At 35.7% G+C, this 20,143-nt stretch overlaps 1 protein-coding gene across 2 annotated transcripts in view; it reads right to left on the bottom strand.

The window, feature by feature from the left end:
* Positions 1-667: 667 nt before the first annotated feature.
* The window catches only part of Rit2 (Ras like without CAAX 2), a 355,066-nt gene continuing 335,590 nt past the window's right edge, over positions 668-20,143 (bottom strand). For both annotated transcript variants that reach the window (XM_010616572.2, XM_033757464.1), the window contains exon 5: positions 668-1,433. In XM_010616572.2, the coding sequence (XP_010614874.1) occupies positions 1,206-1,433 (228 nt within the window). In that variant the 3' untranslated portion in view covers positions 668-1,205. The remainder of the gene's footprint in view (positions 1,434-20,143) is intronic.

The raw sequence follows: 20,143 nt of genomic DNA, 5'->3' as shown, positions 1-20,143 counted from the left end.
GTCTTACACTTTCAGAGTTTAGCAAGGGTCACAGATATTGCGAATGAATGAAAGATAAGTGATTGAACATTGAATGATAATCTTGCCCCTGCTCCCTACTGTTCCCTAATTTATGATAGAAATTGCCCCAAACTCATGAAGATTGTTTTGATGGATTCCACCTCACACTTAGCCTTATAGTTTTTCTTAACACGTGTCTATTAAACATTCACAAATGTCCTTTCTGGTCATGCGCTCTCTCAGCTTGAATTCAAATAAACCAATTCACACAATGAGAAAAAGGAGCAGAAGGGCAATGCCATTTTATACTATGACCCACAGTAAAAGTAACAGGAAAAAAAAGCTTCTAATTTGTGGCATCTCATGACATTTTTCTGCAGGAAATAAAGGGAGATTTTGGCAATATAAAAAGAATAGTGAGTTTTTGGAGTCATTTCTGCTGATGGTAAATAATGTGAGTGAAATAGTCCTCGAAGAGAATTCTCACTCAGAAGGAGCCATGGGTTCTTCCATGACTGTGTGAACCACCAAATTCATAATGCTCTTCTCTTCCCACTTCAGAGACAATATCATTTTGCCACAGGCCAGTGAATTTAGTGCAGTCATTTAGCAAAAGCACAGCACTGTAAATACAAGGATATTTTATTTTAGCTTTTCAATGATCCACATCTGTGTCCTATTATTAATCCTCTCTCTATCATTCATCTCTGGACCATTCAAGAAAAGGCACTATGGCATCTACACTTGAGGAGAGAGTAGGATGCAGATTTCTGTTCTGAATTATTTCCTGAGCTTCCCCATTATTTACAGAGATTCCTGAAATGCAAACTACCAGTGTTATCAGGCAAAGGCAGATCCCCTGAGCTTTTTATCATTCTGGTTGCAGTTTTGCATATTTCCTTTAAAACCAGACAGCATACCAAATGAAGCTAGATTCTTTAAAGGGAAAGGAGGCAATTGGAATGTCAATTTTATTTTGTAATATATTGTAAAAACTAAACAGCATATCCGGTTGAATGACAAAATCTATCCTACTGTTCAAAGCAAAACAACTACCTCAAGAGGTACAGTTATGCAGCTCTTACTTTTACCTACAGGAAGATATTTAAAAGAGAGAGAGACAGAGAATATTGGAGCAGAACGCTACATCCAGAATTGTCTGACTGACAAAATTTAGGAGTGTGGGGGACTCAGAGGCAAAGACTTCATGTCATATTTGCTTTCTTCTTCTTCAGTGAGCCTTTTAGCTTCTTCCACAGACTGTCTTTTCTCTTCAGTTTCTTTTCCATCAAGGATGACACGGATTCCTTCTTACGAATTTCTCTCACTAAGCCATGAAAGGCATCATCAATACAGAATCTGAGGGCAGCAGAGGTCTCAAAAAAAGCACAATTATATTCTCTGGCAAGACTCCAGCCTTCTTCTGTAGAGACCTAAAGGAAAAATAAATTATATTAAAAAGAGAGGCAGGGAGAGGCTCTGGAATAAAACAAACAAACAAACAAACAAAAAAGCAAAAACAAAAAGCAAGTCTTTTCTAGAATCTGTGAGCTTTGGTTTAAAGAGATAAATGCATAATCTGAGAATTTGTTTTGAGGAAGACTCCTAGACCTTCTGATCGGGAAAGACAAATGAGAAATCAGAAGCAAAATGACACCATTTTAATAAGTATCTCTCTACTCCAGCACTGAGAGCATGTTTAAGGCTTCATGAGCCCATTTGTGACACTTCCCATGCTGTGGTGCATGCAGTTGTACAAGATCTTCTAGAGATTGTACACTGACTACAGCAAGGTCCCTCGCCCCATTTCTTGTCCGTTTTGTATCTACCAGAGCTCTTAATACCTGTGAACATTAGAGGTATTCAAGAGTTTAAAATAATGATCAAGAAAATTACTCAAGGTTTAATAATAATTAATACGTGAAAATAAATTATGCACACATATTTGAAGTCTAGATTGTGTAACCATAACTCATGTTAACATTTCTGTTCAAAATGTAGTGTTCCCATAAAGCATCAGTCTGGGGTCTGAGGGATGCAGTTAGAACTCCAATGATTAGACCTCCCCCATATACCTATGTTTGATATAAGGCATAATTCAGAAAGAATTATTATTTTAAGCTGTTGACATTTGCTAATTGTAATCAGAACAAAAAATAGATTTTAAAAGATGGCTGCACCATGTGGCTAGAAAGTGGTTGAGCAGAAGTGAAAAAAATCTAACAGGTCTATGACACCAAAATGCACTCTTCGCTCTGATCCATTACAGATTAGTTTCACCAAGAGCTTTAATGCAGAGATGAGGAGTTGTCATGTTTTAACCTGTAAAGACATTGTGTAGGTTTTGTGCTCTCTCTTTCATTGTTGCTGGTAAATACACCAATATTTTTTAATGTGTTCATTTTTATTTTCTAATGGTTAATATGTATCTTAAAAACTGACTAAAGCTGCTAACATTCTGTTTTACCAGTAGTTAAACAGTTATAAGTTTACTAAGTAACTTTTCTGCTTGACAAGTTATGACAAGTGATAATCTATTGTTTTGACATCGTGTAACATGGATTTCCAATTACTTTTTGGTCACCTATAAGAATTTTCCCACTTAGAAATATCACATGTCTGGCATCATTGTATATAGTAATCTGCTCTCATTAGGTTACATTTACATACCAAAAAAGCTTCAATATCTGTGTGATTTGAAAATATATTTGCTGTTTACATGAAGTGCTGCTTAGTAAATGGGAGTAGATTCTGGCAGCTTGAATACCCAGGCTGTTGATTGAGTGTAACTTTGTTCCATTTACCCTGTTAGTTTGGAAATAAAGCTTATAGAGCACTTCCTATCTTGGATATAATGATTCCATGATGGCAGGTTCACAAGGGGCAGAGATAATTTTACCCACATCCTAATGGTTAAAAGATGTATAGAGAAATAAAAACCATTAAGACAGGTTGTATACTCAGCTCACATTCAAGCATGGCCACATTGCCCAAAGGATTATGAAAAATAAGACTATCACAATCAAGTATTTATAAATTCAGTACATTCTCCACTTGAAAAAATAGATTTCCAGAGCTGACTTTTTAAAAATTACTTGCAGTTGCAATGCTTTAATTATAAAGATATAGAATGCATAGAAAAATCACACAAAAAGAAAGCTGAAATAGTGACGTAAACATCAGAGTTGAGAGTAAGTGAAAAAATTACTACAATTAAAAGAAATTATTTTATAATGATAAAAATATCAATCTACCAGGTACATGTGGTATCACATGTCTGTATTCCCAGCACTCTGGGAGCCTGAGTCAGAAGGAATACAAAATTGAGTCTAGTCAGGACAATTTAATGACTTCTAAGCACTACCCTGTCTCAAGATTAAAAAAAAAAAAAAATGGTTGGGGATGTAGGTCAGTGCAAAGGCCCTAGGTATAATCCAGAACTGGAAAAACATCAATCTCTCAGGAAGGCAATATATAAATTTATATGAACTAAAATATATTGCCCATTTATTTGAAAAAAAGGCCAAAATTGTAGTAAAATATTTTTAAGACATCTCTTTTTGGAACTGAAAGAATAAAGATGGGAAAGTTATAAGAATATAGAATATTTGAACAAAGAATAACATTATATATGTATGTTATTCTATATATGTTACATATATAGATGCATTCTATATTTGTTATGTATAACATTTATATACACATATACACACACACATATATATCCCCAGTGAGTAATACTTGAACATTTATAGCTATTGACTTCATACTAAACCAAGTTTCAAAATATTTTAAGGGATAAGTATCACAGCATATTCCCAAGCAAATTGAATTAAGTCAAAACTTAGTAAAACAACAGTCACCAGGAAATCCACAAATGTTTGGGAAAATATATTTCTAAACAGTCAAGAAGTATATGAAATTAGAAAATATATGGAACTGATTAGTGCAATGAAAGTGAAAATACAACACACCAAATCTTACAGGATTATTTAAAGCTTTAGATGATTTTTAACATTTCTTGTAAATTTTAGAAAAATGTAGACATTCTGATTTAATGAGCAAGCTATTGACTTCAATGGAGAACCTTAAATTCAGACAATGCAGCTTTAGTTACAGGACAGACAAATCAGCTGAACAATATAACAAAGAACCCAGAAAAACACCTGGCATATATTTGGGAACTTGATGAAGTCTTGAGTGGAATTCCATAACACTGAGAACTTAAAGTGTCACAATTGTGTCCCCCATTGCATTATCAGTTAGGGTTCCTTTTGACCAAGAGTAATGGGGTTATTTCATCTGGTACCAGAAGAGAATTTTGTAGTGGAGAGTAGAAGTAAGAAAAACATCGGAATTAAATCTTTAGGTAATTCTACATTTTTTTAAAGAATGCCTGAAAATTTTCATTTACTTAGACATGTATTTACATATATTCATATCTCTGCACATAATATTTACGTCCTAAATATTAAAATGTAAACACCATAAAAATCATTAAAGACATCAAAACTTAGTTAAAATTTAAGGTAATAATAAAACTCAAACTGAAATAAAGTTAGAAATCAAAATTCTATGTAGATCTTCTTAATGTCAAATGGTATATTTAATCGATGACATAATTGAATATTTGTGGCAAGTTGAAGAGTAACTCTGTGGCTACTCATGACTTTGTTAAAAAGTTTAGGAATTATGAACCCTCAATTTCAAAGCAGGAAATGTGTTTGTATATATTTTAGACTAATTATCAGAATATGAATTCTGTGTTATCTAATTGAGACTGACGCAATAATTTCCACATTCATCATCATGAAATATAAATAAAAATCAAACAGTGAAATATTTGATGTGTTCTATATTTTCTTTAAAACGTTCTTATTAGATCAGTGACTTGATCTTTTCATTTTTTTAAGAAAAATATTAAAGTGAGCACATAGTTTTTAAAACAAATTTCTACGTTCCAGTAAAATTCCATGAGGTACAATGCAGAAAAGAACACAGAAAAAAAGCAAACGTAGATATGGGAGCTTGGTATATTCTTGGCGTGGCATTGCGTCATACCAGTATTAACAAACTATGCATTTGTTATCACTAGTTTTGATCTTACACCTAGAGACTATGTATTCATTGGAGAACTTGAGTCCAACCATGTATAAAATGTCCAAATAAACACTAACTGTTACAGATGTTTGGGTTTTATGTTTAGTAATTATGGTCGGTTTGAGGCCACAGTTATTAAAATAGTATTAGAGGGAATAGTTTTAGGATCCCAACATTCCACCATGGCATTCTGACTGGTTCAGATCCAGAATGTATGTAAAGAAGTAGAAGTTTCCATTAGAATTTAAAATAAACCAAATTGAAATATTTCAAACATACAAGTTTAAATACCACATAGTTTATCTTATGTGAGAAGCCCAAAGTAGAAATAATCTAAAGAGCAAAATAAAAGGTAAATAATATGGAGTAGATCTTTTTCAATTGGAAAGGGGAACATGACATAAAGCGAAGGTGGAGGAACTGGAAAGGAAGAGGAAGTAAAAAGAATTATTATGTTTTATTACATATACCGATTCCACATGATGAATGTGATCACCTATTGCAAGGTGTATTCATGAAAATTTAAAAAACAAAAACAATGATTTTAATATACCTTATCCAAATTTCAAGTTAAATCTAATATTTTAAATCACTAATATTTATGTACATCATATTGCAACTTCTCAGAACTAGAAGGGAATTAAATTTTCTTATTTTTTAAATCAGGAGTTTCACACCCAGAAAGGTTAAAAACTGGTTTTAAATGATTCAAACTCGCACATCTAATTAAGTAACACATCCATCAGATTCTCTTTCCATCAAGCATTTTTTCCAATTCTTCTTTTGTTTTTCATAGGGCCTTTCTAGGATTTCTTCTTAGTATTCCATATATATTTAATGGATGATTCTGGTGTAAGGTTTTAGGATGATTCTTGGAATAGTAAATACGTGGCATACAGTATTTTATATTGTATTTCTATAGAAAGCAAATTTTCAGAAAATACCACAGAAGGTCGAATAAACGCTGCAAAATAATTATTTGTGTGGGTTGAGGGCAAGCGATGGTGATGCCATTTTAACCCTGTGCCCCTCCATTGCAAATATTGGAGGTTGATGATTTAATGTGCCACCTGGAGGCTTCAGAAGGCAATAGCAGGAAAAAAAGAAAGTATTTCATACAGGTGATAGAAAATTTCAATAACCCAAGGCGATCATCTTTTTAATATATATGACCTTTTCACCTAGGAAGATCGCCGTGTAGTACACCAGTCACTCCATGAAATGCCGTTTCCCATCTGCCAGAGGAGGCATTAGCGTGCGCAGTCACAGCTGCATGGGGCATTGATGAGACCGCTGAGGCACAAAACAAGTGGAGCTATTCTAGACCAGGCCCAGCTGCTGAAGGGAAGCAACAAGCACGCTGGCCAATTAGAGCTCCAGCCTCAGCAATTTGCTGAAATCAGGAGCTTCCCGGCTCCATACAGCTTTTACCTGAGCTCAATAAAAGTAAAATAAATGAAATTAAATGATTGCTAAGGTGGTCAGGGTAATGGTGGTTGCCTAGTAAGCTTTATGATTCTTAGCAACACAAATGAAAGCTCTGGTAACCACTCTGCAACATTTGCTAACCTTGACTGAGGAGAAACATGAGCCTCATTCTCCCAGTGGAAGCTTTGCAAGCAAAATATCTTCGTGGTTAAGTCTACTGGGCATTGGTAAAATGGTTAGGTCAAGAGTGAACTCTTTGGGATTTGCTATATAGTTTTTTTTTTTTATGTTTCTTTGTGTTTCACTCCATTATTGCCCATAGAGCTATTAATTTGCATTATACAGCCCACATAATCAATTCAACAGGAATTACGCTTTTGTGGGGAAAATTGAGACCAAAATATTTGATTTGTTTCCTTGCATGGAAAGTGACAGTTACTCAATTTTTATTTTTAGTGATATCATTGGTTTTGATAAGTTGTGATGTAGCCTTTCCATTTCCTTGACCTTTTCCCTTGAAAGTGTTTTTGATATGTTAACGTTATTTCACCTGAGGTAGACCTCTAAGATACAATCTTCCATTGTAAGAATTCAGGTACAATTTCAAATTCTTTAAGTGCTAAAAGAAAACCAAAGCAAGACACTGGCAACTATGCCCCCATCAGATGAAGTCATATGGGGGCCTCGAACTTGGCACCTCAGCTCTCTTTTCTAGGCAATGGGCAAGTCTGGAGGAAGTTAAGTGGAAGTGGGAAAGAGATGTCAGTATCTTGCTGGAAATTCCTTTGACTTCTTAGAGCCCCCTTATCTTACCCTGTGTAAAAGGAGAGCAAGACCCTTCCTACCTGTCTCATTGATAGGGAAAAGGAAAAGCATTCTGTCTTGATTTCAAGATCCCATATTTGGCCTGAGGTCTTGAGACAGGTGAGGCCAGGAAACCATATTGGAAAGTTGGTCATGGGTTTGTTGGTAACTCTTTAGACCGTTGAGTAACTTTAACATCTTGGGGGCTACTTAGCTTCTACAGAAATCTTTTCATTAAGAGCCTATGCATATTGGTGCTGCACCCTCACCCCCGTAAATTTTGTTCCCTCGTCTCTTACTCACATCTTCATTGACCAACCCAGACTATTGGTGATCTTGGTGGCCTTAAACTTTACTGTGCAATTTGTTACTCAGGATGGAGGTTCATGGACCTCATAATTTAAACTCTTCCTTAGGTATTCATGGATTATTTCTTTCCAGGATGCTCACAGCCACCAGTATCTACGGATGCTCAAATCTCTTATATAAAATGGCATAAAACGTGTGCATGTAACCTATGCATATCCTTCCATATACTTTAATTCATCTCTAGACTACTTATAATGCTTGCCCTAATATAAATAAGATATGCAATTTTTTTTGTACTATCTTCTGCAGGGGAAAATTTCAAGAAAAATGTGCCAGTAAAATTCATAGATGCAGACAGCCAACTGTTATCAACCAAACTATAAGGTAGCAGAGCAAAAACCATATTTTGTCCTTCTTGGTAATCTTCATTGTCATTAGCCACAAACACTGCAGGTGACAGATGTTCATTAAATATTTAATTTTGATGATGGTGAAAAAATGACATCTCATAAGCTCCCATTAGTGACCACAGAGTTCATTATAATGTGCTCATCAAATTGAAATTCCAGAGGCCAAGATACTATTTCCAGATTTAATTTTTCTATTATATTGGCTTTAGTAAGTTACTGAAAAGTCTTGCAACAGTGTGTAGGAGTGTGGATTCTTTAGTCCGATTTTCAAGATACATATTTTAGCTATCCATTTTCTAGTTATAGGGTATTAAGGAATGTCTTAGACTTTCTGTTCTTCAGTTTATATATCTGTAAAATTCTATCTTATAAAATTAATATTAGGATTCAGTGAGCTATTACATAAAAAGCACTTGGCATAGGTCCTGACATACTATGTATACCCAGTAAGTGTCACTTTTATGGTTATGATATTTGAAAGGAACATCAGAAGATATTTTCATCTTCTTTAAGTCATACTGTAACCTTGTTTAAATTTTTTTCTAGTTCTCACTGTGATCTATAAATTCAACATGATATGGCCTCTGTCCATTTTCTCAAGCCCGATTGATTCCATTCTCGCTTCTGCTCCTGTACCTACTGATTACACCCACATATGCCCACTGCTATCTCCCTGCTCTCAAGGATCCATATGTATTGTTCCCCCCGTCTGTAATATGCTCCCTCAAGTTCTCCAGGCTGTTTTCTTCCTGGGACATCACCATGAAGTACTTGATGGATTATCATCTCCACTAGGCACCTTGCCTAACCATTCTCTCAAAAGTATTCTGAGCCTTACCAGCAATACTATTCTATTATTCTGCCTTATTTATTTTTGGGCACTCAATTACTCCTTGAAATCATTTCACCAATTTATATGTTTATTTTTTGTCTCCCTCCAGCACAGATTAAACTTAGTTATTGCAAGAATTTTATACGTGTGTGTATGTGTGTATGTGTCCTTTGATAGTGTAACTTCTCCCCGAGCATAGTCACTGGCCTTTAGTAGGCCCACAAAGTTTATAGAATGATATCACAGAAACCCAGGCCATGGAAATAAATCTGGGGTTAAAATAATAGAGAAGCTGGTTGTCAATTTGGGCAATTAAAAATTAAAAGGAAATTTCTGATCAATGACAGCGGCAGCAAAGATAGGGCACTAAATGACATTTACAAGTATGTTTCCCCAGAACATTTAGTGATTCTCAGCTAAGGAAAGGAGCTTTAACCTGAACAAGTAGTAATTACCCAGGTTGGTAGGGAAAAGTGCTCAGGGAGAAGGAATAACAAAGACCTAGGAAGTATTAGTAGTTGATGTTGTTTAGACAAGAGCACAAGGATGGGAACAAATAAGAGCACAATCAGAAGAAATTACCAAGGTTATTTGCCCGATTTACTTGGATCCATCTGAAATTTATTTGAAACCCAATCAATTAATTTAAACATTTTTATTTTTTGATGCCTATTCTATGCAAGGAAATGAATGGGTTTTTCTCTCCCGGTGTTCCGGAGTGATATTGATTGAATAGATAGAAAAGCAGGACATAATAAACTAAATGGTATAGTCAGTGGTTCTGAGGCAAGGGATGGTAATGGCTCTAGGGTAAAGGGTTTAGACTCCTTTATACAAGAGACTTTTGAAGTCTCCAAGGTCTTGTGCTTTTCATCCAAGAAGCTGTGGTGTGCTGGGGGGAAAGGTTGCCATGACAGCCAGTGGTTGCTATGGAGGGAAAAAAGAGAAGGTTAAAGCTAAATTATTTTGCTAACAGCAATGTTTGGCTTCTTTTTTGAAGTTTTCTCCTAGGGACTTTATTTTTAAAATATTATTTTAAAATTGTAAATCAATAAATATAGGCAGAGTGTATAAGATACATTCATGAATAGGTATGGGTAAGAATATTTATAAATATATGTGTATGGCTATCTTCATATCTTCATATATTTGCACTAGTAAATAAATGTATATATTTAATGCATATTAAGTCAATGATTATTGTGATCCTTTAAGGAATTAGTTATTATGAATAGCTAAGTTTTCCAAGTGGCTGTAAAATTTATTCTTTAGGAATTAAAATTGTATTGGTTAATTTATTACATTAATAAATATCTATTAGGCAAAAACAGAAAGAGGAAATTTATAGGAGTGCTATACTTGTAACACATACTACAATTATAATTAAGTAATAAATTGTACAACTGTGTAATATCTGGGTCCCTTGGAGAATACAAGACCACGAGAGCAAAGGACACAGAATTCTCCATAGGACCTCAATGCTTCGCACATGAACTGTGTTCAGCAAATCTCTTTTCAATGAATGGATGAGTGAATAAATGAACAGAAAGGTGACTCCTGAGGAACTAATTACTATGACAGAAACTCTCCATCAGTAGCCAGAGAACTCACAAATTGGAATTTCGCTTGAATTACTGAAGGTTTTACATTTTTTCCATTAAAATGTTCACACAACAAATTTCAAACATCACAAAGGCACGATTACAAATGGCTTCAGCATGTAATATGTGCCCCGCAGAATCTCTAGACAGAAAAATAATAAAGGTTATGGCGCTTGCTTGGAGTCTGGGGATTATAGTGAGTGGCAGATGACACTGATGAGATAGGAAGGAAGCCTGAGGCTTCACGGAGTTATCAGAGTTCCTCCAAGCTCACAATCAAACTATGTGTCAGTTTGAGCCATATCCTGAAAAGACATGCCATGAAAAATAGCATGGACTTGAACAAAGTAAGTTCGATATGATTTCTAATGTTGGAATTTACAGAAGGAGAAAACAAGCATTCCTTATTTTCTGACCTTATGGGGACAGACACGAAAATTTCTTGAAAAGTATATATGCCTGTGCTTTTGGAACCATTATAAATTTAGTTTTCAGCCTTAGCAGAACCATCAATGCTCTTGTCAATAGTTTTATTTATTATTAGCAAGCATTCTTTCCTATTTCTTATTTGGTTTTTCAAAAACTTCAGTTTTTACTCAGATCTATGATCCTATTCTTATTTTCACCAGATGCCCCACACTCTTACTTCCCTCAGTGGGGAAATAAAAATACATAAAAAAGAATGACTTTAACATCTTGGTCTATCACCTAGAAATTCATCTGTCTCATTAGGCATTTCACTCTTTCTCACCTCAAAAAAGGAAAGTTACTGATATCTGTGGAATATAATACTTCCCTCTATGCAGAACTCTGCCCGAGTTCCCTTTTATCTACTTCAATCTTGTAGCATTAGTTGCCCTCTTTCTGTTTTATATTTTTAACCTTTCTTCCTAATAGCCTCCCTTTTCTCAGGAAAATATATGTTTCATCTATTTTAAGAGTCCATTTATATTCACTTTCCTTTATCTGTCATTCTTTTCACCACTACATGTAGAATATTTAGGAAAGTTTCTGTAGAAATTTCCAGAGAGGAAGGGTAGGGCTGGGACACCTAAGTGATGGAAAGAAGGATACACAAATTTAAAATACATCGTACATTGATGTACTGGCTTCTTTCAGTCACTTTTAAATTTTGCAGTGATATTTCCAATCTGAATCCTGTCCTCCCTCATTCTCCTCACATATTTTGCAAAGATATAAATAACATTCTTGCTGTCGGTCTTGAGATACTTTCCATAGTCTTTTACCTTTTGTGATATTTGACAAATTGACTACCCCCTTTTCATCATTTTTCTCTGTTGAGGTGACCTCCTTCTTTATTGATTTCCTAATCTTTGTCTAATCATTCTGTATGCATATCCTACCTAATCATCCTACTCATTGTTCTCAGTTATATGCCCCTGAATTCTGTCCTTGGTTTTTACTGTTTCTATGCTCAGTTGACATTTTTTTCTTATCTCTTCTTAGTCATTTCCATGGACTTCGTCATTATGAGTGCTCATGAGACTCAGACTGCTGGCTCAAACACTCAATTCTCAGGGGCTCCTGTGCACGTTCTGTAAGTACTTTCTTAATCCCATTAGTCCAGATGAGACACTTTGAAATTCTTTTAGAATCTAAGGTCTCCCACTTTTCTTAGCAGTCACTCATTCTCTTTCTATTTCCTATGACTCTATGGTGCCAGTTTCTCTCTCCTTTGTATAGCCATTGACTTAATTTAGGTTATGGCTAATTTATCCCCTGACATATTTTCCAACCTTTAAATTCATTTTGCTCAAATTTGTCCTTCTCAAGCTGTTAAAAGGAAGAGTGCTACAACATGAAGGTAAATATTTTGCTGTGCAATTTAAATCATTTCTATAATTTCACGTTATTGGCAATACAATGGGTAGCACATATTAAATGCATGTCAATAGTGACATTATTCTTCCAGCTACCAATATAAAGCCAGAACCATTTCTCACTTTGGATAAGTAACTTTGCCTCTAAACTTTAAGCTCTTCCTCAAATTAAGAAGAAAAATAATCTCTCTTTCAAAAGTTTCTTATACAGGCTACAGAAGTTCACGTAGAAATATGGTCAATAACTTTCCCAGGACATAGAATGTAATGAGCAGTCTGGGTCCTTGAAAGAATACAGGACATCAGCTGGCTAAAATTAAAAGGCTTTGGAATTTCCTTATGATGATGAATTTTATATGTCAATTTGACTGAGCTCCAGAATGTTTAGATAGCAGGTAAATAATCATTTCTGATTGTGTCTTTTAGGGTGTTTCCAGAGAAGGTTAGCATCAGACTCAGTAGATTAAAAGAAATTGCCCTCATCAATATGTGTGGGTATTATCCAACCCATTGAAAGTCTGAGATCAAAAGGGCAGAGTAAAAATTAATTTGCTCTCTGATGAGCAGAGACATCCATCTTCTACCCCAAGGCATCCACTCTGCTTCTCAAGCTTGCACTCCAAACAGGTTTTATACCATTGGCTTCCTCAGTTTTGAGACTTTTGACTTTGGGCTGAATTTATATCACGGGCTTTCCTGGGCCACTAAGCTTGCAGATGGCAGACTGTGGAACTTCTCAGGCTTCATAATAATCTGAGCTAGTTTTTCCACAATATCTATCTATCTATCTATCTATCTATCTATCTATCTATCCATCCATCTATCTATCTATCATCTATCTATCTATCTAGTTCTGACTCTATTTCTCCGGAGAAATCTAATACAATCACAAATGAAAAAGACTTCAGGATTGGCATTACAATAGCTTTAGGAATATCTTAAGTGACCAAGTATTGCCAATGTCTTTTCCATATATCTGTCAATTGCTATCTAGTTTTTGTAAGCACATATTTATTACATTTTTCTTACACTTAGAGAAAAATTTAAATTTCAGAGATTGTTCCTGGGTGCCATGCACACCAAAGTCTGTCGTAAAAATTAAATAAACTAAAATAGTTTAAGGATATCTGAATTTTCAAGATAATATAGTCCTTTAATAGTGAAGTTGAAACTAATACCCAGTTCTTCTTCCTATTATCTTCTCTCCTCAAATGCAATAGGGCTGAAAAGATTGAACTGGACAAGTGTATTTTGGTGGAAGATGTAATTCTTGGACAATCAGGATTGTGTGGGAATGGGATGGCAGGATGTAGAGGCCTTATTCCTTGTTCCTTCGGCAGCTGAAGACTCTAAAAACATCTGAAGCTGGGACTTTTGCTTTGTTACACTTGTATTTTAAAATTTATATTCCTGAAGTTTATTTTATAATTCAGTGTACATCTGCAACTACTCATCCCTTTGGAGTTGGAAAATAATACATGTAGATTCACGTGGCTGCACAGTTGACAGCTTTTAACTGTTGCACTAAGCCCCTCTGTGGCCTTAGAACTCCTTCCATTTGTTGCTTCCTAAGCCCCGTTGCCCAGTCAATCCCCAGCTGAACACAATGACCTGCCTCAGTGGCTGGGCACACAGCATGCCAGCATCAGGAAGATAAACTTGACAAGTCTGTTAAGAAGCAGCAGCCTGAGTCTGCAGCTCCACCTTGGTGACACCTGTTTTCACTTCCTGATTCTGGTCATGTCAGAGCACCTGGCAAACAACACTATCCCTGCAGCGACTTACCAGCTCACTGACATTATCTGTGCTTTATTCTCTGCACACGCAGCTGAGAACATAGGCTCTGTTAGTCAAAACAGCAGGTCTCACTGAGACACAAAAGAGAAAAATATCCTATTTAAGAGTATGTTTTCTGAAATCAAATGGCCAGGATTCTGTCCCCAGCTTGGACACTTACTAATTTGATTACTTATCCTCACTAACACTCAATGTCTTCATCTTAAAATTGAGAATAATAAGACACATGCTTGATATAATAAAGTTATTTCTTTATTACACATCAAATGCAGTATTATTTGGAACTTTTTGTGTATTCATTTGATTCATATGACTGGCTTACCTGAATATACAAATCATGCATCCTGATACAATTAAGAAGTCTTATTTCTGTCTTTATGACCACCAGAGGATAAAGTATGATACAGTCTATTATCAGAATTTCTGATATATTTGACTCTATTATCTATTGTCATATATATCCTTAAAATTGTTAAATATTCCTTTTGATACATTATACTGAATGAGTTGGAAAACATTTTGCTAAAATTATGTCTTTTATGCAATAGCAATCACAAGTATGTAAGGTTACCTCTATCTCCTGATTAGAGCAATTTCTCAAGTCTGTATTCTTTTTCTCATTTCATGTCTACCTACTTTCTGTTCTTAAATTAACCCCTACATCTTATTTCTAACAGTAGAGCTGACATTCGCCCAGGTATTATCCACTTGTAATCTTCTGCAGACCTTACCTACTCATGAATAATTGCCCATTACTGAATGTACCATTACTTCTTCTCAGACACATGTACCAGGTGTGTGCCCCAATCCTTAAAAGTCAAATGTCTATTGACCTATGGCTTTGAAGTGAAGTATGAGCTTCATTTCTAACCCATATTTATTAGTCACTTTCCTAACACCCACAACTTAACAGAGAAACAATGTATTTGCCTCAAATTCCCAGTAGCTTCACACCATATCTGGCTGGATTTAAGGGAAAAACATCATGGTGGAATAATACTGTGGCTGAAAGCTGCTCAACCCATCAGCGCCATGAAGCAGAGAGAGAAGGGAGGATCCAAGGACACACATACACCCTTCTCAGTCATGTCCCCGGTGACCCAGGTCCCACCTCCTCAGAGCATGTTCAGCCATGAATGCATTAGTGCTTTTATCCAGTGGTAATGCAGTGTTCTCATGATCCAGTCACCTGCAGAAAGCTCCATCTTGAAATAAATGAGTCTTTGGTGACATTTTAGATACGAATCACAGCACTAGATATTTTCCAAGGACTTTATAGGTAGAAACTGTCACATTCACTTTTTGTTTTAATTCTAAGAATTTAACACTAGAAAGAATTTATTAAATATTCGTTGAATGAATTGAACTAAAAAAATCCACAGAATCTCACAGTATCACTGATAGCATCCTCTTATCTTCAGACTTGTTAAAGGATTGCCTGCAACATTTCCTTCTAACCCTCTTATTTCACAAAGTATGTTATCTCTGTGAAAGCTATGAAGTATTAACATAAATAATTAAAACAAAAGCTCACTTACCAAACTAATTTGTGATTCAGTAGTATTTAGTTTATAGTGTTTACTTACTAGCTGATTTGAGAAACTTGAGAGTCCATTTATCTAGCTATCTTGAAAGTCATTATTGTCTTAATATTTAGGAGCATTTTGTCTAGCTTTTATCAGTGAATTTCTGTGAGCCTGTATTTTCTTCTCACTGGGGGCTTGAAACACCCATTAATTTTGCCATTAGTTTCTTCATCTGATACTTGGGATACATAATGAATGCATTTGCAAATTAGTGGGGTGAAGATTCTGCAATTATAATGGTAATTAATAATCTGGTTGTGTCAGAAGAAAGAAAAGTCTTCCGAAATTATAAATCCAATAGCAAGAAATGCATAGAATGCCAGTGCCTAAGCTGTAAGTATATGTAGATAGAATCATTTCAGAAGAGCAATGCAAATGACTCAATTCATGGACAATTTAAGGACAACAAACTTTTACACGGAGCATGTCTTCATCTTCTCTAAGACCAGTTAACCTACAGCCTGTCTTCACGTAAAAGGAAATATTTACTGTCTCCAAAGGTATTTTACAACATTAAAATTCTGTTTGTGGCTTTTGTAAACCTCCCCTGGAAAATTACAAGTGAGATTAAAAGGAATTCCGACAGCTTGGGGAGGAACTGATAGATGGCCTGCCATATTTAAGACAGCTGACTTTCTGCTAAGGTCAGCCCTCACATACCGAGAGGACAAAAGCGAAATACTAAGTCTGGGGAGAGCATAGAGGCTGAAAGAACAAAGCATGTCAATATCTGTGATCCCCAGCCCTAACCTAAGAGAAAGCACTATTCTTTTGTGTCTGTCTATAAATAGAAACATAAAGGCATAGTTGCATTTTTGCTTTTCATGTAGACTCACAAATATGTGTGTAAATATAGTAAAATATTTGTACTATGTGGCATGTGTAGGCATATGTAGGTAATCTTAGGAGATAAGAAAATGGAACTATTCTTCCTCGCTACTGACTTATCTTTACAGATTTTGCTGCTCACCCTCACTAGTTAAACTACTTAAATTTGTATATTTACTTTTATGAATAAGTTTGTCAAAATGGTACCAGAATCAGCCAAAATAGGTTTAGTGGTTTATTATAATTATCAGAATCAACTAAATCCAGATTTCAAGCCCCAGTGCTGGTCTTGAAGTAACCTAGCAATAAATTGCCCAGTAGGTACATGAGCCTGCCAAACACTAGGCATTAGAAGTTCAAGGTTTCCATGGATACCTTATTCTAGGACCGCTAAAATGATAACTTTTCAGAAGGCCTTTGCACAAGCACAATGGCAGGAATTTCAGAGGGGTTTAGCCTAATTAGTTACCAAGGGGACATGAGTTTTTATGAATGGCTTACAAAGGCCACTTTAATTAAAGAACAGAAATAGATGAAAAAGTGAAATAGTGGAAGGCAGTGAAATTTTAAAATTCACATGTGATTTTATTGATCCTCTAATACTATTCCCTGACTTCCTTTCACCTAATAAACAAATGCCTGCCTGGTTTTCATGTAGAAGCTACTTTTTAAAGTGAAAATGCGTTGTTTCAGGTTCTTTAGACATTTTGATGATAGACATTTATTATTTTTGCCAGCCCAGAAACTTTCCTCCTCTCCTTTTTTTTTTCCTCATTGAGTTTATTGGTACATTTTAAATATACAGCACAGTTACATTCATTATTGGGATCTTGTACCTTTACATGACAGGTCTTGGTTCTCATTTTTTCTCCATACCCCTACCCTCCCTCCCTTCACCCCCTCCTCCCTTCCCTATTTACAAATACTTTATTTGCAGTTTTTCATTTTCTCATTTTTTTCTTTTCCCTCATTACCTTTCCCCTACCCTTCTCTCTTCCCCTACATCTCTCCTCTCCCTTTTAGATATAATACTTCAACTTTTCTCAGGACAGTTAACCATTATACTTCTGTTTGATGGCTTTCATAGGACTGACTCTATTTTCAGCTCTGAGGAGCACAGGTACCCCAAATATGGCCATCAGGGCACTGCTTCTCTCTCTGTCCAGGTGATGGTTGTGAAGTTAGTCTGAGACTTCCTTGAGAATATTGCTAGCATACTTGGGAACAGTAATCTTCCTTGACAGGAGGGGCTACATTTGTAAAACTATCTTCCTAAAAATAAAAATCAATAGAAAGGAAAGAAAAGCAAAGAGAATGAAATACTCTGATGACATCATTAGGGACTATAAGTCTAATTATCCCTAAAGCCAAATGTTTTGGAGTTCCAAGTTATAGAAGACAATATGCATTTTTGTTGTTGTTATTTTTGGGTTTGTTCCAACAAGTATATGTGAGGTTCTGTAGCAATTGAATGGGTTCTAGCTAATGTCATTCTCAATTTTTTTTTAATTTCAGAAATATCATATGATGATATGAAATATTACCTGAGACTCCTTTCTAGTCCCCTGTGTTTGCAAATTGCTATAGGAACTACTTTGGAAAGATTCCATAGCTGAAAGAAAAACAGAAAAATTTCAATTGATCAAGTTTAAAAGGATCCTAATTCTTGGTGCTTGCTCCCATTTTGCATCAAATTGCAAGGACTAGTTAGATATCATAAATGCTGTAAACATAAATGCTTTAAAACAATTTAAAGGAAAAACTTTTTTTTTTTGGCACACCAGTCATTAGTGAACAGATTATTGTCAATTTCCTTTCCCATCTCTTGTGACTCAGAGTGGGACCTTATCTGTGACAGCTTATGGAACACGATGATGGCTATAAGAAAGGCTTCCTATTTCCTAGATAAATAAATATAGGACATTTTCTGAACTGCAAGTTAAGCTCCGGTATTTAAATCCACTGGACTCTGAGAAATAGACCTTCGAGAAAGGGTACAGTGCCGTGGAGACTTGGGAGACTACAGCTAACGTTTCCACAGATCCAAGGCAGTCCTGGCTGTGATTTTTAGGTTTCCATATGGTGTAGGTCAGCTTTGGAGAGACACTGAATTTTCTGGCTGGCTGCAATGGATTGCGGGAGGAGCAAGTAAAGGATTGGTGTCTGGGAGTAGGGAGAGAGGGCTGGATGAACCATCCCCAGGGGACTGCAGAGTCAGCGTTTGCTATCTTTTGGGCCCCCAGGCTCTGAACTGAATAATAATATAGCACAGAGAGATCAGGCCATTGCTACTGTCAAAGACAAGCTGACCTGGTATCACCAGAAGAAAAGTCACAATGATCTAGAGGCAGTTTCCTTTAAGGGCAGAAGGCTTAAAAATCCCTTCTCCATATCCCACTTCACCACCACACACACGGAGTTATGCAACTTCCGCTGTGAGAAAAGGTCCATGCGAGGGACAAGGAGATAATAAGAGCAGGAGATTAACATTTCTTTCCTCAGCTTCTGTCTCATTCTAGTTCTGATTTTTTTTTTTTTTTTTTTTTTTTTTTTTTTTTGACTTTTTTTTTTTTTTCTTTTTTTTTTTTTTTTTTTTTTTTTGTACCGGGGATAGTCGAACTCTGGTCCTTGCGCTTGTGAGGCAGGAGGTGGAACCACTGAGCTAAATCCCCGGCCCCAGCCCAAATTCTTGAAGAAAAAAACTCTGAAATGATCAATGACAGATAATAAACCTTAGGTTAAACATGTCACTGAAATAAGTCCTCTTAAATATGAACAATATTGTACAAAAAATGCCTTAACCTTTTATGTAGGAAACAGGAAAAGTTGATACATTGTCCTTTGTACCCTTTTTGATGGCTGTCAGTCTATGAGTCTACATAATATTTATTGTAGACCCCAAAACAGGTAAATAGCTATAAAAAGGTCACTGAATAGTGATAAAAGGAAGCAAATATTGCTTCTTCAGTGGCTGAGAAGGGGATTGGTTAAAGGCTTAGGAACTGAAGGAAAGTTAGAAGTTATCCAGTGACGGCACTTGGGATCTCTAAAAGTGAAGCGACTCACTCAAGGTCACAGAGCAAATTAACAACAGAACTAACAGAAGACCTCAAATTCTCTAAAACTATGTTCCATGTTGATGTGATTCTGCAGTGAGATACTGTTTCTTTTTCCTCCAGAACTTCCTTTGGATGTGGAAAATATCTTGGACAGATATAAAATTGTGCATGGTCTTCAACTACCGAGTCTTTTGATCCATCATGTATCAGTAACTGCCCCATGAACTGACAATATTCCACTTCAAACATTAGATTTCCCTCAACAGCATCCAAAACTCTCTAACCTTTTCTTTTTGTTTTAATACAGTAAGTCTCGTGACAAACTTCTAGACCTTCTTGATGTATTTAGGCTCTGCTTCTGTTATTGTGATATAATAAAAGAAATAAAAATATTTAGTCTCTGTCCCCAGTTCTGGGCACAGAGGCTCTGAATCTTTTAATTTGCTGAGTAGTAGAGGATCTAGTTTTATCTTTTATTTTGATACTTGGTCTTTGATCTTGGTTCCTGATATAGAGTTCCTAAATTCTTTGAGATATCTTGAGCAATA

The sequence above is a fragment of the Fukomys damarensis genome, unplaced genomic scaffold (assembly GCF_012274545.1).
Source record: "Fukomys damarensis isolate Sample0158 unplaced genomic scaffold, DMR_v1.0_HiC HiC_scaffold_30, whole genome shotgun sequence".
NCBI lineage: Eukaryota > Metazoa > Chordata > Mammalia > Rodentia > Bathyergidae > Fukomys > Fukomys damarensis.
The sequence above is the reverse complement of the archived record's forward strand: the minus strand, read 5'-3'. Positions and strand labels throughout refer to the sequence as shown.